Consider the following 18,165-nt stretch of genomic DNA (forward strand, 5'->3'; position numbering starts at 1 on the left):
AACCTCAAAGAGTTATCTCTTCCTTAAAAATACTTCACTGAACGCCTTGGGTCTGAAATGGAAACAGAAATAGTGAATTATGTAACGCTAACCAACTATAGACAAATGAGTGGGTGTCAGGTCTCTCAAACTGTGCCAGTTTATATATTTAAATGACACTGCTTTGTCTTACATTAGCCCATATAAAGCTCCAATCGTACTTACAGGAAGCAACATAAAAACATTTAGTGTTGTTTGCAAACTACAGTATGGCTGGTTTGTGAACAGCGGGAGAGGATCTCACTTCTCCTATGATCCTCCTCCTCCTCTGTATGCTAGGCGTGTCAGGAGAGAGCGTGGGAAACATTGTTCACCTCAAGTACACAAGAATGCTAAGAAAGTACACATTCTTCTCCATCTTCAGCTTCAAAATCTTGAGCAAAGTGTTATGAAGTTACTAAGCAATGCATTACGGCCGAAATGCATTTAGCCTGGTGTGCTTAAGCTTTTGGGTTGTAAACAATAAATTAAACTCTCATATGATAAGTGAAGTTAGTGAATCAGCCCTAAGAAAACGTAAAAGTTTTAACTTCCGAATATAATGCATGATCACTGTACCGCTGGTGATGTAAAAACAACAACAAAACAAACGTATAGTACGATTTTTGCATTCAATTTCAGGCCTTTTGATCTGGATTTTGGCTTAATTAGAAGAATACAGAACAGACACTAAATTAAGATCTGGATATGAGCAGGACAGAATTGAACCGGCTTCACAATGGCATAGGACAACCAATTTTGGCTCAAGGAACCTTTCTGATTCACAAAATCTTTCTTTGTAGTGGAAAAAGCTTTGAGTTAAAAGGGATTTGAGTAAATTATTGTTCTTTGGGGACCCAACAATAGTTATTTGAATGCTATTGGTGTGAAGAATCTTCTGAAGCTTTTAAAAAGTGTTTTAAAGTTTTTATGTGTGTTTGTGCATCTCAGCACATGCCCTACCAACCATGTAACAGCTCTGACCAAGATTGTGATAAACATGCCATGTAGTCTAGAAATATGACCAGCCCAAGTCTTAAAACTCAAACTCTTACAAAATGTTTGCAGTCGTTTGTGTCCTAAACGGTAAAGCTCTCAAAACCCATGTGAAAATTCACAGTTATTGAAGTGTACCTGCTATTCTGTTGAATCGGGCCGTTCCCAGCTGAGACCAGCTCGCTCTCGGCCTATGGTTTGAAAGATGCAGGCTGCCAAGACGCTTTAACGAACCGTAACGTGATTATGTAATGCACGGTCAGTGTACAGCACTATCTGCTGTTTGTTTGACGATATGCTTGAAATACTGATACATGCTCAAGGAAACAAGCCTCGGAGGTAAATGTACAGCAACACAGAACATTTTTCACACAACATTTTCCTCATAGTAGCATCACTGCTGTAATATATAGACTGAGGGGTTTATGCAAGCATGCTGTACAGATACATAAACGGAACCCTCTTTTGGATAAAGCAGAACGTGTTTTTTAAAAATAACCGACCGTTTTGATTATATTATTTTATTACGATCACGTCATTTAACACAAGTTGTTTTTCCCCAAAGTAACAACGTCAATTATCGAGCACTTGGTGGGACGTCACCTTTAACTAACTTACCGAATTTCCTGTCCGCGATGACAACGGCGAGCGCGCGGAGAGACAGAACGGCGAAGAGCAGCGCGCGCACGGAACCCATCCTGCCCGTTGGGTCCGAAGTGCTTCCGTTAATTCGGCATAGCGGCTCTCACGTTTCTCGGGTGATGTGATTAAGAGAAGTGGGTTGAATCAGAATGTGATATACACGTCGGAGATGGAGGATAGTGAGATGTGTCCTGTACTCGAACTATGAGGCGCGTTCAGCACCACGGTCAGCGCCCCTCCTCATCTGCTGACGTCACAGCTCCACAGACGCTTTCTGACTGTAGGGGATCTGGCCACGTGGATGGTGTTTGTGAAAACGGACCTCACTTATCTTATCAAACATATAAGGTTGTCTGTGTTACTCTAAAGAACAGTCATTTTGCTCAAAGGTTGTACCTCCTATAGAAAATGTGAAATGATTCTGCGCTGTACTTGACAAATAACCCACCTAAAAAGAAATAATCTCCCACTTGTTGTGATAGATAAGCATGTCAAAGTTGTGTTGTAATCTAATCGAGAAAATCTTATAAAACAGAAACAGGAAAATATCTCAAACCATTTTGATTTTTAGGATTAAGAGAAAAACATCTTTCCACTAATCTTAATCTCATGTGTTTACATGTTATTTCACTTCATGACTTTAATCATATAGCAATTTCTCAGAGTACTTTGAATTAAGTAATTATTTGTCTAACTTTTTGATTGAAAAGGTTCCCATATAACCTGTGAAAAAATTGCAAATCACACTATAAAGATTCTGCTAATAAAGAAGAAACATGACAGACAGGTACAGATACTAAAAAAAGCTTTGTATTGATTTATACAGAAGTATGTTGAAAATAAAAGCCTTAAAGTTCAGCACCACCAATATGAAGCATAATAAATCGACTGTGGCATTTAACACTGTATAAACAATAAAAAAATGTATCAAGAGATAGATAGTGTAAGCACTTTGGTATTAGATAACACAGATAAAATACTTTTGAACAGGCAGGATTTGTGTGTATGTTAGCTATAGGCTGTACTGCTTAACCGTCTGATTGTTGGCATGATGTTAGGATATCATTCAGCATCCTGACAGTGGATTCATAGATGGTCCTGAGAACAAAACCAACATAACATTAACAGACGCACAGCGAATTACCAGTTTCACAAAACTGTGAAGAATGGCTGTAATGTAAATCATGTCATTCATAAGAAAAACAATTTTACTCTACTAGGTGACTGCAGTCCTCAACATACAAAACAAAATGTCAACAGCAGAAGTATGCCGAATCTATTACCTCTCTATATTTTCGGTGTTTTCTGCCGTGATGTTGTAATGGCTCTGTATTTGTCTTCGAACTGACACACCAATTTCCTTTAACTCCATATTAAATACATCAGCTGTAATAAACATAGCAGAAAGGTTACAAAAATAAATGCTACATCTTATTTATTTCCCATTTTATCAGTTTATTACTACGGAGTCATCCCATAAATGCATTAAGTATTAATGGAGAGGTATTACAATTTCTGACAGTTTTCTTTCTCTAATGTTGTTCAAAACCACTTCTTCCACATAAATCATATTGGTTTCAAATGAAAGAACTGTTATTTTTAAACAAAGTAATATTTTACCCATACAGCAAATATAATGTAAAAAGATTATAGATTATATGATTAAAACGCACTTTGTTTGATGACGGTGAGAATGTGTGTAACTGCGGCCCACTGTGGGATGCTATCGATGGCCTCTGAATCTATAGAGGAGCTCATTTCTGCCAGAAAAAAACTGAAACATAATGAGAAAATGGTCAAAAGTGCTTCAAACTGAAGAGAGATTTTAAATTTGTTAAACATACAGGCTTTGGAATATATAGCGGTTTGTTTGTGTTACCTGGTAACTGCAGGTGATCTAAGGATAACCTTGAGGATGGTGTTTGACAGAGATGGAAGGTCATCAACTGTTTCTGGTGTCAACACCTCTTCCACATGAGAGATCTGCATCAAGGAACATGATTAAGTTTCTAAGTTTTCACTACTTGAATTCCTTGCACATTTTTAACGATCCTTAATCAATATTTATACCTAACTATAACAGACCTCCCACGCTATTTGGTGTGTCTCAGGGATAGATATTATATCAGTCAGTTTTCCTTAAAAGTCAATAACTTACAATAAGGAAATGAAGAAAAAATAATTATTAGCATTTATTTATATATGTTACCCTGGACAACAAAAGCAGTCTTAAGTAGCATGGGAACATTTTCAGTAATTGGCAAAAATACAGGGTATGGGTAAAAATGACAGATTATTATTTCATGGCAAAAATCATCAGGATATTAAGTAAAGATCATGTTTCTTCAAGATTTTTTATAAATTTCCAACCGTGAATGTATAAAAACTTTCTTTTTGTGAGAGGATGGCCTGCTACAGTACCTCAGATTAACAATTTCAAGGGTTGATTTTTTAAATATTTGGCTTTTTTTGCACCCTCAGATTCCAGCTTTGTAAACAGTTGTTGTTCCGCCAGATATTGTCCTATCCTAATAAACCATATATCAATAGAAAGCTTATTTATTCAGCTTTCAGATGATGTAACAATCTCAAATGCGAAAAATTTACTTTTGCTTGTGTCGTCCAGGGTCACATATATGTATATGCAACAAATAATGAATATGGACTGAAACATGACCAAAATTTTGTTATCTTCTTAATTAGGAAAACATAGCCATCAATCTGCTTAAGTATAACTGCTCATGTACCTTCTGAAGTGTGCGGCTGATATCAATAATAACTGCTGCACAGAGTGATGAAAAGACTCCTGTAATGAACTCTGACCTCTCCGTTGTGAAATTAGTCACCAGCAGAAAGTCATAAAGATCATTCTCAGAAGAGCAACAGAGCTAGAGACATAAAAGAGACACACTTCCATAAACAGAACACAACTGTATGAAAGAAAGACATAACTACAGTACATTCAAATGTTAACAAAAGTGGGCACAGATTATTGAATTTGTTTTGGTCTTTTTAAAGGCCTCACCTCCTGACCCTCTTCTTTGTCTTTACGTAGTCTGTGTGCCATAATCTCTATGATTTTCTGGAAGATGTTGGTCAAAATGCGGACAGTGAGGGACCTCTGATCATCTTCCCCATCAATCTTATGAGAAAGGCAGGACTGTGCCACCTCAGTAAGCAAAGCGAGCACATGAGGGATGCAGATGTATCCTTTTTCTGAATGAACACATACATATCCTTGTTTATTCTAATGCAAGCATTGTGGTTTCATAAAAATGTGCAGGGGCCAAAAATAGACAGTTTAATCGGACACACCCACCTGGCCTTCAGTTAACTTCCGGTCTGTTTGTTGATTGACACGGCTAGTGGCTAATAATATCACTATCTATACTTTATTTAATGTAATTTATATTCATATTTCATTGTATAATACTTGTATTAAAAAAAAAACATTTGTTGAACTGTCGCATTTAAATTTAGCCAAGTAACAGATCTTCTAAATGTAACCCAAAACAATACTGGCTGGACATACTTTTAACTTGGTTGCTGATGTCACTTGTCACGTGCTGCCCAAATTAAATTTGGGCAGCAAAAGCATTTATGCGCAATAACATTTGTTTATGCTGTTGCTTCGAAAGCGTCTATATTTTTGTACTTTATCTAAATACAAAACAAAGAAATCATTAGATTACCAAAACAGTAAAAACACAAAAGAACCAGATCTCACCGGACTGCAGCACAGAACCAACGTGCTGTAATAAGTGGTCTCTGAAATCACTGTCACCTACATTGACTCGTAGCACATTCTTGCACACTGTTGAACAACTCTGATAATGAAAAAGAGGGAAAACATAATAATGACATAAAAATGCACTTGTACCTCTACATGTGTGTATATATATATATATATATATATATATATATTACAAAATTACATTACAAAGCTATCATATGGCAATACTAAAGCTACGTTCCCACCAAACGCGAATGAAGCGATTTGGGTGTTTGACGCGCCACGTTAACCTATCAGGAGCTTGCTCTAGTAGTGACGTGATTATGACATAGCGAGCGGAGGCAGAAATCTGAAACTACAATGGAGGACAAAATCATTGTAGCTGTATGTTGATACCCGGAGCTGTACTATACATCTTAATTTTATCAAAACAGGAATAAAAAGGATCTTGCTTGGAAGAAAGTGAGTGAGGAGGTCAGACAATCTGGTAAATTGTAAAATACGCTCTTTACTCAATTTGAGCTATATACAGTAGCAAGAAAAAGTATGTGAACCTTTTGGAATTTCATTGTTTTCTGAAAACATTTGTCATAAAATGTGATCTGATCTTCATCTAAGTCAAGGATATTGACAAACGTGTCTAAAAATAATAACACAAAAAATTTAGATCTTTCATGTCTTTAATGAACACACTCATTCAACATTCAACATGGCAGTGGAAAAAATAATTGAACCCTTAGAATTAATAACTGGTTGACCCCCCCTTGGCAGCAATAACCTCAACCAGGTTGGTCCTTGGAGCTGTGGATCAGACATGCACATTGTTGAGGAGGAATTTTAGCCCATTCTTCCTGGCGAAACTGCTTTTGCTCTGTCATGCTCTTTGGACGTCTCATGTGTACGGCCCTCTTCAAGTCAATCCACGGTATCTTTATTGGGTTGAGGTCTGGGCTCTGACTTGGCCACTCCAAAAGGCGGATTTTGTTTTCTGAAGCCATTCTGTTGTGGACTTCCTCCAGTATTTTGGGTCGTTCTCCTGTTGCATCACCCACCTTCTATGCAGTTTCAGCTGACGTACAGACATTCTCACATTATCCTGAAGAAAAGTCTGATATACTTGGGAATTCATCTTTGGGAAGATGTTTTCATGATTATATGCCATGCCCTTTCTACGCCAGATGTAGTACTGTGTGTTTTTCACAAATAGTTCATCTAAGTTTTATCAGTCCACAAAAAGTTTTGCCAATACCGCTGTGGAGCGCTCTTTTGCAAACTTCAGGCGTGCAGTGATGTTCTTTTTACTAAGCAGTGGCTTCCTTCGTGAGGTCCTGCCATGGATACCCTGCTTGATCAATGTTTTACGTATTGTGGACTCATGAACAGAGATGTTAGCAAGTTACAATGATGCCTTCAAAGCTTTGGGTGTCAATCGGGGTTGTTTCTTTACCTCATTGATGAGTCTTCGTTTTGTCATTTTGACTGGGCGCCCACTTCTTGGTAGAGTAGCAACAGTCCCAAAGTGTCTCCATTTGTAGATTGTTTGCCTAACTGTAGACTGGTGAATTTCTAAAGTCTTTGAAATAACTTTGTAACCCTTGCCAGCTTTATGTAAATCAACAATTCTTGTTCATAGATCCTCTGAAAGCTCTTTTTGGCGAGGTATTGCGCACATAAGCATGTTCTTCCTGTGCAGAACAAACTCCAAAATTTGGAGGGTTTTTATCAGTCAAAGAAGCTGTAGTCCACACCTCCAAACTTATTATATTAACGACACTCCAGGTGTGCTAAAATCTGACTCCAGTTAACTTTTTTTGAGGTCATTAACTCAAGGGTTCATATTCTTTTTCCACAAGCACTATGAGTTTTTTTTTGGTTGTTCTCAATAAAGACATGAAAGATAAAAAAAAATTGTGTCATTATTTTAGACACATTTTATTTGTCAATACCCTTGACTTAGAAGAATATCAGATTTCATTTTATGACAAATTTATTCAGAAAACCATGAAATTCCAAAAGGTTTAAATACTTTTTCTTGCCACTGTGTGTGCGTGTATATATATATATATATATATATATATATATATATATATATATATATGAGACTGGAGCCCTTGGCAGAAGCCACTACCATGACGCGGATTTGCGTATGTTGGTAAGTGAATTTCACATGCGAATTAAGTGAATTTTCACGCGTGAATGAAGTAAGTAAACTCAAAATGTTCAAGCGTCCAACTACGCGTGAATAGCGCAATATATGTCGCGTTTGGTGGGAACGCTCTATAAGAATGTAGTGCAACTCTCATAAGGACATGTAACGATGAATGTTAAGGGTTATTTATGTGAGACATAGGAGCAATGCTTTGACATGCTCGCAACCTAGTCCACATGGAATGCGCCACTTACTTCGACTATCTTCCTGCTGAAAGATAACTGCTGCTCATTGCTGGAGCTGGTCATTATAGGAAGGACTTTCTTCTCTACCCAGGACACAGAATGCTCAAGGGATCCCAGGAACTCTCGCTCCTCTGGGTACTAGGATCAGAAAGAGGTGCCAAGTATGAGGCCCATTAGCTGAATCTATCACAAATCTAACAGAGCATGTGAGGAATAACTGTCTGATAAAAACACATGCCAACGGAAACATGTAACATTTTAACTACACAGCATAATAAAGGTAAACCTCAGGTGTCCTGCCATTTTTATAATGTTCTTTGCTTGAGTTTGTTTAGTGAACGTTTGGTTTGCTTTGGAGTGTGAAGAACTTAGTGGCTGCACACAATGTGTTTGCAGTAGACTCACTTTGTGTTGAAGGTGGATGCTGAGTCGGCCATGGAAAATAAAAGCTCTCAGGGCTGTTTCAGTGATGGCCGTACTGACCTCTGATCCATTTAGAGAGGATAACAGCAGTGACTGGAAACACGTACACCAAGCATAAACAAAAAGAAATGAAAAACAGTTAATAATTAAGCTTACTTTTTGCAATATCAAAAATACGCATAAGCAAGGACAAATTACGTTTCATCCGATAACAGTTCACTAGCACTACTTTTCCTTATGACTCATACTAGAACAAACTATTTTATATGCTCACCATTGAGCTTTGACTAAAATAATAAGGGCAAAAACATCATATGCAACAGCTCTGTGGAGTATTATCTACAGAGAACAATTCTTGAAAAACTACAATTACCACATTGACCTAATAACTAATGACAGCATAATATCACTAAATAAAAGAGTGACCTTTTACAAATTCTCTGTAATATCACTTATCATCATTAAGATTAATTGCGTGTGTCTACGGTACCTTCCATTTGTAGAGGGCATTATGGAGCTGTCTGATCTGATCTAGTTGCATCGTAAGCAGACTGTCTCGTGTTTTTGGGTGCAACAGCAGGTAATCCAGATAGTCCAGGCCCAGATCTGGCTTTGACTCCTCTAGTCCATCAAAATGCACTTTGCCAGTTGAGTTTTCCCCCCCCTGCTGATGACAGAAAGGTGTGTTTACAGGAATATATACATTTTATCAGAACATCCAATTGCCATAGGTTAATGTTTGAGGATATTTCAATTGTTGAGTACTGGCACAAGGTCTCCACTCACTTCTACTTTGTTTTAGTCAAGTATTACAATAAGCACCATGCAATGTGGTTTTTAGACATTTATGAATGCAAATTCGCAGTGGCACATTTTTGGGCAATTATTGTTTAACATACAAAGTCAATAATTCGGATGACACAGAAAATGACAACATTTCTCCAACTTCCGAAACATTATGCAGAATGTACTTAAAAAAGCACACAAAGCAACCCTGTAGGATTTGCTACATTTATTTAGTGTTTTCACCGGCTTAACGTAATGAAGCTATAATGTACAGCGCTGTTTGATAAAATCCATAACTCCCACTTGGCCTCTAGCAGGCGAAGACTGTTTTAATGGGCAGACAGATAACAGCAGAAGTGGAATGGAAGAAAAATATCGCACAAAAAGCTGGCACAAATACTGCCCTCTGAAACATTAACTGCTAAGACACCGGTTATTTCCAATAAAAGTGATGTACATTTAGAACAGACATGTGCTTTCTTAAAAAGCCAAATGCGATATACAAGACGAGTGCGTCTGCAATGATCTGCTACTTATATTTAGTGACATCTGGAGGACAAAGCATAACACCTACCAAAAACAGACAAATGAAGACGGCAATTAAAAGCAAGATCTGCATTTTACCAAGCCCCACATATTTACCCCATTTACAGGTGCGGCTTCTGTGAGCCAGTTCTCTATCAGTTCCACAATATGGCTGATCTGCCCCCAGCTACAGAGACACTCCACCGACTGACTGTACGCCATCACAGCAGAGCCCGCTTTCAGACTCTTCAAGTGAGACATCACTTTACTCCTGTAGAGAAGGACACACAGTAGTCATGAATACACCCAGACTGTCCAACAGATCGCTCCAAAGCCGTCAAGACACATTCAATCCCACCAGCATTAAAGTATGACACTCGGATCAAAGGAAATCAGTTGGCTTTGAGAATTGCCATTTCATTTTTAAGCCATACTGCTGTTTTGGGGAAACAGCTAAGACACCATGTGAAGCATGTTACGCACCCAGGAGGAAAGAAGACATTGGAAAATGCTCTACTTGTCATTGATTTGTCCTTTTAAGGAACAGTTCACCTAAAAACGACAATTCTGAAATATTACCTCTAGAGATGAGGATGAGTAGATGACAGAATTGTCATTTCTGGGTGAATGATTTCTTTATATATATATTTTTTTATAATGGGAGCTCCAGGGAAAGGTTGGTGAATAAGAGTCATACTGACCTCAGAGCTGGCACAGCAGAGGCAGGAAGCAGAGAGGCTAGAAGAATGAGAGGGGCTTTACACCGCTCCTCCTGCGAACACACACACACACTTTAATGTTGCAGTCACATTGCATCAGCCGTAAAGATAATTACAGTTTCACTTCTTTGAACAATCCTCAGGTTTACCCATGTGTGACGGAGCATTTTACCTGAAAAACTTTGAGATACTGTGGCAGTACAGAGGAAAACTTTGATGTGGTGTACTTCAAGGCCTCTTGGTTAGACTGGAGAGATTTCTGGACACTTTTCCACAAAATGACCAAAATCTCCAGTAAACTGGCCATGGAGGAAGTGTCTTGTACTGAGAGAACATCCTCTAGCAACTAGAGATAATGACAAAAATAAGTCAAACATTATGAATTATCTCTCAACACTTTCAATTTTTTCAGATCAGTGAGGGACACATTAACTGAATCTTTTCAGACCTTAAAATACATCTCCATTAATCAGTGACATGGTAATCATGCAACTTAAAAATAAATACAGTCATAAATACGTACTAACCGTGCTGTTTTCTTTATTGCTGGATGCAAACTCATCATCTCCTGAATTTTGAATGCACACATTCAGACACTTTCGGATCACCAGCATCAGTTTAACTACAAACATAAAGCACATCGAGTTTGCATTGATATTACAAAAAAAGGAGACATACAGGAACTGATTAAAGCTTAACCTCACTAGCTTAACACATAATAAAAAAGATCTAGAAGACTGCATTGCAGTGGCACTGATTCAGGTTTATATCTATAGGTACAGTCTAATCCTAATTTGAGTAATCTAAAGTTATCCAACCTATATTGGCAGGAGCGGTGTACAGATAGGCGTATTGGTAAAACTTGCGAGCTGCTCCTCGATTTGTCTGAATCAGGGTGACACATCGCTCACACCAGACAGTCTCTGGTTGGTTGACTGGAAAGAATGAGTTGAAGAGAAGATTGACAATTCGCTTGGAGACGGGAGGCGAGTCTATCTCTAAACGAGCCAGCAGGTGTTCCAGGGAACAAACTTTCCAAAACTTTGACAAAGAGAGAAATTAATATTAAATTAGTATGCAAACCACATAACAACATAATATAAAAAATCAGTATGCAAATCATTTTGCAACAAAAAGGACTGCTTTTACTAGGACCTAGGCAAATAAAGATGCATCTTGAGATCAAACTTTTACCTTGGCTGCCCGGACACCCTTGATCTTGAGGAGCATTCCCACAAACGCAACTCGCACCTTTTCAGAGCTGTCATGGAGGCTGCTCTTCAGTGCAGGCAATAGTTTTTCCATGAGTGGATGGCTCACACTGTTATCCAGAATTATAGACATACACTACAGAGAGCAGACAAACAGGTCTATAATAATTAAGGCTTGGATGTGCACGAAAAAAGAAAGAAGACCACAATAATTTCTGTGTCTTTACACAGTAACACAGGTGTCAGATACTAACCTCAGCTTCATGACAGCACTAGCTATAATTGTGTCTCTAAATATTATCCCCTCAAAAGTTCAAATTAATTGTGAACATATTCAACTACATTTTTAATATGCCTAAACCTTTCAGGTTCACAACACTTTGAAATCTGTCTTTACATCTGGAGTAGAAATTAATAATTAGGTACATTTCATTCCAGTCCCTGCTTTACTTAAAAAGCTATTTTAGTTTGAATCTACTTAGTCACTAAATCAAAGTGAAATTACGCAGCAGTCTCCTTGCTCAAGATGTAAATTACTTTAAATTGTATTCTGTTGCAAAACTTAAAAGGTGCTAAGCTCTTCTCCAACATCTCCATCTGATCTACACTTGTGTCAAGTGGCAGACAGACAGGTTAATGTCAGTTTACCATAAAGACAGAACAGCGGACATCTGGAGAGCTGGTGTCATTTGCCAGCTGCAGGATGAGCTTCTGCAGAAGGTCTGTGATGACAGTGGAGGGGATGACCTCCCAGCAACGGGCCAGGACAGAACACACACCCAGCACTGCAGATGAGCGCACAAGAGGCTGGGGGTCATCAAGAAGAGCCTACAGGGACACCAAGGGTAAGCTTGAGTAAGTTACTGACTTCCTAAAATATGAAGGAAAATACTTGTTGACTTGTACTTGCTCATTCTGAGCTTTGTATAAAAAAAATGCAAAACATAAATAAATTAAGACTGTCAGCTGTCGACATACAAACAATAAATCCAATTGCTTCTGAACAGCCTGGTCTACCATCTCACTGTTCATGCTGGGGTCATGAATGGGAAAGGCCTCCGTAAACAGCAGTGTGGCGTTGGCCCGGACTTCAGCATTAGTGGCCTGTTTGACAATAAAACACAAGTATCATGAATATGGCTTTTTGTGACGGAGGCATTAAATCATGTTACTCAAGAAAAGTATAAGCACATTAAACAATGACACTGTTAATAAATCTATGATCTACCTTTAGTGCTTTCCACAGAATTGGTTTGTATAGTCTGTGCAGCATCTCATCTACTCCCTCTCGAAACTTCTGCTTGCTGAAATAAGTAATGATCTACAGGACAGATCGGGACAATTTTCAGTTTTTAGCAAACTTGGATACAGGTTGTTAACAATATGAATGTAATGTAGTTTACATTAATTTATACCCAAGAAATTCCAAAAACATTCTAGTTTTTACCTTTTGAACCATTTCTTCATGGTGCAAACAACTGTACCCGAACAAATGTATTCAAACCCATTCATGTTTTTATAAAAATATGATTTACTTGCTGATATTTCAATAAAGATAAAAAAAGTTTAATAAAAAACAACTTCCAATTCACTGAAGTTTAATTTGAATGGAATTTTTGACCTGTCTGACTCTGTTGTGTACAGGTGAGTCTCTATGCAGCAACATAGCGTGCTGCATTAAATCCTGGATGCAGGTGGATTCAATCTCCTCCAGGAAAGTGCCGGATGCTTTTCTCCATGCTCTGAAGTAAATCTCAGCCACATGTACAGATAGAGTTCTGGGGTTACAGAGGGAGAAGGAAAAAATGAATGACTGTGAAGATCAAATGAAATAGTACATCAAACATTACCAACAACAACAGTCTATTCAGAAAAAAATAAGAAAAAAGGATGCAGTGTACAGCTTGTGTCTATGCAAAATCACATGAAAAACATGATAACATTATTATATGCACCAAAGGTCAGAATTAAGATCCATATCGAATATATAAGTGATCACCTGATTGCGAATATATCGATGTGGCGCCTTGCAGTGTTTTTTTTCATAAAAAGGCATAATCTACAGAATACATCTTTATACACTATAACTCAGAAGTGAGTACACCCCTCACATTTCTGTAAATATTTTACTATATATTTTCATGTGACAACATTGAAGAAATGACACTTTGCTACAATGTAAAGTAGTGAGTGTACAGCTTGTATAACATTCTCTGTCCCCTCAAAATAAATCAACACACAGCCATTAATGTCTAAACCCCTGGCAACAAAAGTAAGAAAACCCAAGTGAACAGTGTTGTCACATGAAAATATATAAAATACATGTATTTACAAAAATGTTAGGGGTGTACTCACTTCTGTGAGATACTGTACATATACATAAATAATCTACATTCACATTAAATAAGACTTCTATGTTTTATCAGTAGACTAATTTAAGCTGTTTTAATTTACATGAACTACAGCTGTACAGTATAAAGCTGCATCTGTGCAGTTAGGTGTCAGAATTTGAGATGCACCGATTGCCATTTTCTCTACCAATTCCAGTTTCCGATTTTATCGTAAGTGCAACCTGTCGATTCCGATTTTCTATCCACAAACTATAATTGACGGTACACATATAAAACCGTATTTACTTTTTTTCAATGCAGATTTTTGAAAAAGAATGAAAAAGAATTGAAAACTCTGTGACTGAAAATAATTACTTGTAATAATTTTGTTGCTGTTAACTTTTGACACGTTTGTGAATGTACACACGTTAGTTACTGCTGGGACATTTCCACGCCTCTAAACATGACACCGCACTAAACAAAACGTGATTGGTTGCTTGCCCTGTTGGTCATATGGCATTTTGGGTGGGCGTTGGCCAAAGAAAGTGGCGATACGCCTGGCTACTCGACTCACAGGGAGTCAGATTTTAATACAAAGCGTGCAATAAAAGATCGGCCTGGAATCGGCAAGACGTGAGACTGACTGGCCGGTCACCAGTCATGGTTGATCATGCGAAAACCCACTGATTCCGGTCTCTGGCCAGTCAATCGATGCACCTCTAGTCAGAATATCTCCATAAACAATAACATTATTGTGCACAGCTTTTAGCATTATAAAAAAGGTTGTGAGCATATAAAATACTTTGGGAAGAACTGCAGCTGGTTCTTAATTGTTTCATGAATCATCCGAATGAAGCTTTCATTCCATGAGAATAGGGAGGCAAGGAAGCGTTTCCCCTGAAAAATAAGCAATAAACAAAGTTACATTGGTAATCTATAGAAAATAACATCTGCCTCCCATAGACTATAGACACATACCTCTTCTTGTTTGATATGAGAAGCTCTGAAAAAACACTGGAGCAGAGGATCGATAACCTGTTGGCCCCTTTCAGATGTAAAGTCCACACTGAGAAGCACCTCTCGTAGAGTACACAGCCTTCTGAGCTCACTCACCTAGAAAGATCATGAACATATTCATGAACATATCTGAGAGCTTCACGTCTAACAACAACACCATTTGCCTGCTGATGATACACACAAAGTACCAAAACACGAAAGTATAGTACCACATTACTTGATGCATGAAACACATGTATAATGACGGAAATGGGTTTAGTACCGGTTTCTCAAGAGTAACAGTGTTCTCCAAACAAACAAGGAAAGCAGTCCAACCAAGCTCCTCTTTCCCTTTTAGATCCCGCTTCCACCAGCATTCAAACATCCAATGAATAGCCTGCTTGAGGGGTGTTTGTGACAGCGGCAAAGAACTCTCTATACCTGCAATAAAAACAATGTGTAAGCAAATATGCTCTATACAACTTTAAAGGAAATCCCTTGTATTACATCATTTCGCTAGCCTTTAAAAAAAAAAGTTGCCAGCCTACGCCAGCGTTTTTTTACATTTTAACCCAACTTTAATGGCTCACAGTAAATTTTCTGTAAAGAATATATGGACAAACAATATGTCAAATGAAAGAACAGAGTATCAGCTTTTAAACAAAAGAAACCGTATTCTTCTATCTTCATTTGTTCATTTTTTATCACTCCGTATATGAGGGTAGGTTTCTACAAAAATGCATCAACAGCTGAGATAATTAACGTCTTTGTGAAAGATTCCGCTCAGATTACACTCAGAACAATCATTAAAAAACATTAAAACATATATGTTCTAGGTTCTGGGATTCTGTACTTTTTCCCAAAGGTGTGTAATAGCGCCATCTGCTGTATAACAGTACAAACACCGATTGCCGCAAATACTCGTCTTTGGTGGGGAAGCATTTTTTTAATGACGAGATAACTCATCAATGGCGGGTAAAGGGTTAAGATCGCCTGGCTGAAGTGCTTCTACATTTTTCTATTTATTTACTCCGTTACACTCTGTAAATTTTTTTTGTAGAAATTACAGTATTACTGGAAGCAGTTTGCCAGCAACTTACTGTAGATGTACATATATGTAATTAACTGGCAAGTTAGTTTGTTAAATGATCATTAAACATTGACAAGTCTTTATCCTTACAGAAAAAACTATAAAATAACAGCCTCATGCAAAGAATTCTGGGAACCAAAATAAGAAAAAAATCAGAAAATTATCAAATAACACCCTCATGCAAAGCATTCTTGGAACCAAAAGAAGAAAAAAATTAAGACAATTATCAAATAACAGCCTCACCCAAAGCAATCTGGGAACCAGAAATCCATTTTTAAATTTAGTCATTTAAGCGTCTGCTAAATGACTCGTGCCTCGATCCATTGAGAGGTACGGTTCAGTACGGTTCACCATGGAACGCAATTTTCCCATGTCCACCTAATGGGTGGGAGCAAGTCTCACTGCAGACCGCTGATTGGTTTACACAGAATCGTCACTTACCTGTGCTACAAGGGGAATAACAACACAGGAAGCCCCATTTTTGAAAACAAAGCCGAGACATGATAAAATATCCGTGCGCAGAAATGAACCATGGTCGACCCGGGAGGTCAAGAAGGAAGAACAGGATCTGCTGTATGTCCTCCATTGTTGTTGTTTACGGATTGCTTCATCGCGGGAGAATTACGTCGATCGCTACTTTCCATTGTACTCCGCGCATATCAAGTGATCAACTATTCTGGCATACACCACGCCTACCAAGTAATGGTACTGTTGGCAGTGGAAACGCAAGCCTGATACGGGTTTCACGTACCGAATCGTATTGTACTGAACTGCACTGCACTGAACCGTACCGCTCAGTGGAAACGAGGCATAAATGTAAACATTTCAATGTGGATTTCTGGTTCCCAGAATAAGACGTCTGCTAAATGACAAAGTAAATGTTGATTTCTGGTTCTCAGAATGCTTTGCATGAGGCAGTAATTTCATATTTTTTCCAGTAAAGACAAAGACTTCTCAATGTTTAATATTCCTTATCTTTTAACAAAAGGTTGCCACTTAATTAGATAAATATAAATCTACAGTAAGTTACTGGCAACTAGCTGCATAACTACAGCAAAAACATTTACAGTGTTCGTCTTTGTTAGGCATAACAAATATTCGGTTGTAAGTTGTAGTATCACAACACTGAACTAAACGTCAATGCAATATGTTTACATTTGCCTTTTGAATAGATACAAGTACTTACAGTTGAGCATCTGGGCAACATCAAGAAGAGAGGTGTAGGTGTCATTTTCCTGTAAAATATCTATAGACACTGTAGAAACAATAGTGACACCCTCTATTATGGCCATGGCCTGCATCTGGAAAAAAAAGCAGTACTTGATATTTTAAGACAGTCCCTGAAGACCAAAGGTTCTTCCTCGAAGTAAAAATGCTTCAGTTCATATTCACCTGCTCTTCAGGAACTTCCACCTCCATGTCCCCAGGATCCTCCTCGGCTCCAGTGATCCAGCGCTCTGGAGGGTGAGTAGTGAGGGTGTGCTGCAGTAACTTCAGCAGTCTGTCCCACAGCTCCTGCCTCTGGCTCCTCTGCAGCTCTGACAGAACCTCCACCAGGTCAAATGGATCCGCTCCATCCTTCTACATCACAAACACCAATACATAACACCCGTCTTAATAATTGAGAAACAAAGCAGCATCACGACCCAAACTATATGGTACGTCATTTGTCCTTTGCTCCATAAGCAGCTGTGATACATGGACTTACATGAAGCTTGGTAAAGTTCAGAAAATCTTCGACGTGTTCAGGATTTAGAGAGTCCAAAAGCTGCTTTCGTTTCGACATTATACCGAGAGTCCTAAACAAAGATATAAGACGTGAAAGCCATAATGTACAGTAAGTTACTAGCCACATGTAACTTTGTATCGCTGTGTATTCATTCCCAAGTGACATCTTAATGTAAGGTTTGTTTTATTAACTTTTAAGTCCAGCATGCCAACAAACGTTTATAAAACTAACGACTCCTAACCGAATATTACGCATAAGCACAGTTAAACATTACGACTTCATCAAAACAACAGTATTTTTGTATTAATTTTCTACACAAACCTGTCACGTTTGTTTACATGCAGAAGCTCAGTCCACCTACGCCCGTTTCAATATTTCCCCGCTCAAAATCAAAGAAGCGTCATGACGTAACTCGGAACGTTTTTATTTACGTCGCATTGTGTGACAGCGCCACCTGCTGTATAGGAGATGAGCGAAGCTCTTAAAATGAAAATACTCAACCGTAGTCTTTTATAAACCCTTGTATATATACCTTATACACAAGTATTTATATAATTCAAGATATGCTCAAAC

General features: G+C 38.1%; 2 protein-coding genes across 4 annotated transcripts in view; both read right to left on the minus strand.

The window, feature by feature from the left end:
- Positions 1 to 2,164, minus strand: part of ptprn2 (protein tyrosine phosphatase receptor type N2) — a 146,234-nt gene extending 144,070 nt beyond the window's left edge. For both annotated transcript variants that reach the window (XM_056746981.1, XM_056746967.1), the window contains exon 1: positions 1,633 to 2,164. In XM_056746981.1, the coding sequence (XP_056602959.1) occupies positions 1,633 to 1,711 (79 nt within the window). In that variant the 5' untranslated portion in view covers positions 1,712 to 2,164. The remainder of the gene's footprint in view (positions 1 to 1,632) is intronic.
- Positions 2,165 to 2,444: 280 nt separating this feature from the next.
- Positions 2,445 to 17,971, minus strand: ncapg2 (non-SMC condensin II complex, subunit G2). 2 transcript variants are annotated; one of them, XM_056749028.1, is made up of 27 exons: positions 17,914 to 17,971; positions 17,572 to 17,662; positions 17,256 to 17,444; positions 17,050 to 17,164; positions 15,057 to 15,214; positions 14,756 to 14,890; positions 14,580 to 14,674; positions 13,069 to 13,225; positions 12,676 to 12,768; positions 12,426 to 12,551; positions 12,096 to 12,275; positions 11,431 to 11,583; positions 11,055 to 11,277; positions 10,764 to 10,858; positions 10,409 to 10,582; positions 10,219 to 10,289; positions 9,635 to 9,788; positions 8,697 to 8,870; positions 8,189 to 8,299; positions 7,793 to 7,921; positions 5,384 to 5,483; positions 4,682 to 4,872; positions 4,404 to 4,544; positions 3,536 to 3,639; positions 3,330 to 3,430; positions 2,940 to 3,042; positions 2,445 to 2,754 (listed from the first exon to the last, which is right to left on the minus strand). In XM_056749028.1, the coding sequence occupies exons 2-27, from the start codon at positions 17,647 to 17,649 to the stop codon at positions 2,685 to 2,687; spliced, it is 3,420 nt and encodes a 1,139-aa protein (XP_056605006.1). In that variant the 5' UTR covers positions 17,650 to 17,662; positions 17,914 to 17,971; the 3' UTR covers positions 2,445 to 2,684. The 2 variants fall into 2 exon arrangements, with proteins under 2 accessions (XP_056605006.1, XP_056604998.1); XM_056749020.1 differs by having other exon boundaries at positions 8,697 to 8,873.
- Positions 17,972 to 18,165: the final 194 nt, after the last annotated feature.

Source organism: Triplophysa dalaica, chromosome 1, assembly GCF_015846415.1.
Source record: "Triplophysa dalaica isolate WHDGS20190420 chromosome 1, ASM1584641v1, whole genome shotgun sequence".
NCBI lineage: Eukaryota > Metazoa > Chordata > Actinopteri > Cypriniformes > Nemacheilidae > Triplophysa > Triplophysa dalaica.

What these genes read in the sequence shown, in the direction of transcription:
- ncapg2 (XM_056749020.1), bottom strand. Translation starts at nt 17,649, where the DNA reads ATGTCGAAACGAAAGCAGCTTTTGGACTCTCTAAATCCTGAACACGTC. An exon ending in AAGCCGCACCTGTAAATGGG is followed by an intron (nt 8,874 to 9,634) that starts GTAAATATGTGG and finishes TTCTGTCATCAG; the next exon opens with CAGGGGGGGGAAAACTCAAC. An exon ending in GCATCCACCTTCAACACAAA is followed by an intron (nt 7,922 to 8,188) that starts GTGAGTCTACTG and finishes TTCTGATCCTAG; the next exon opens with TACCCAGAGGAGCGAGAGTT.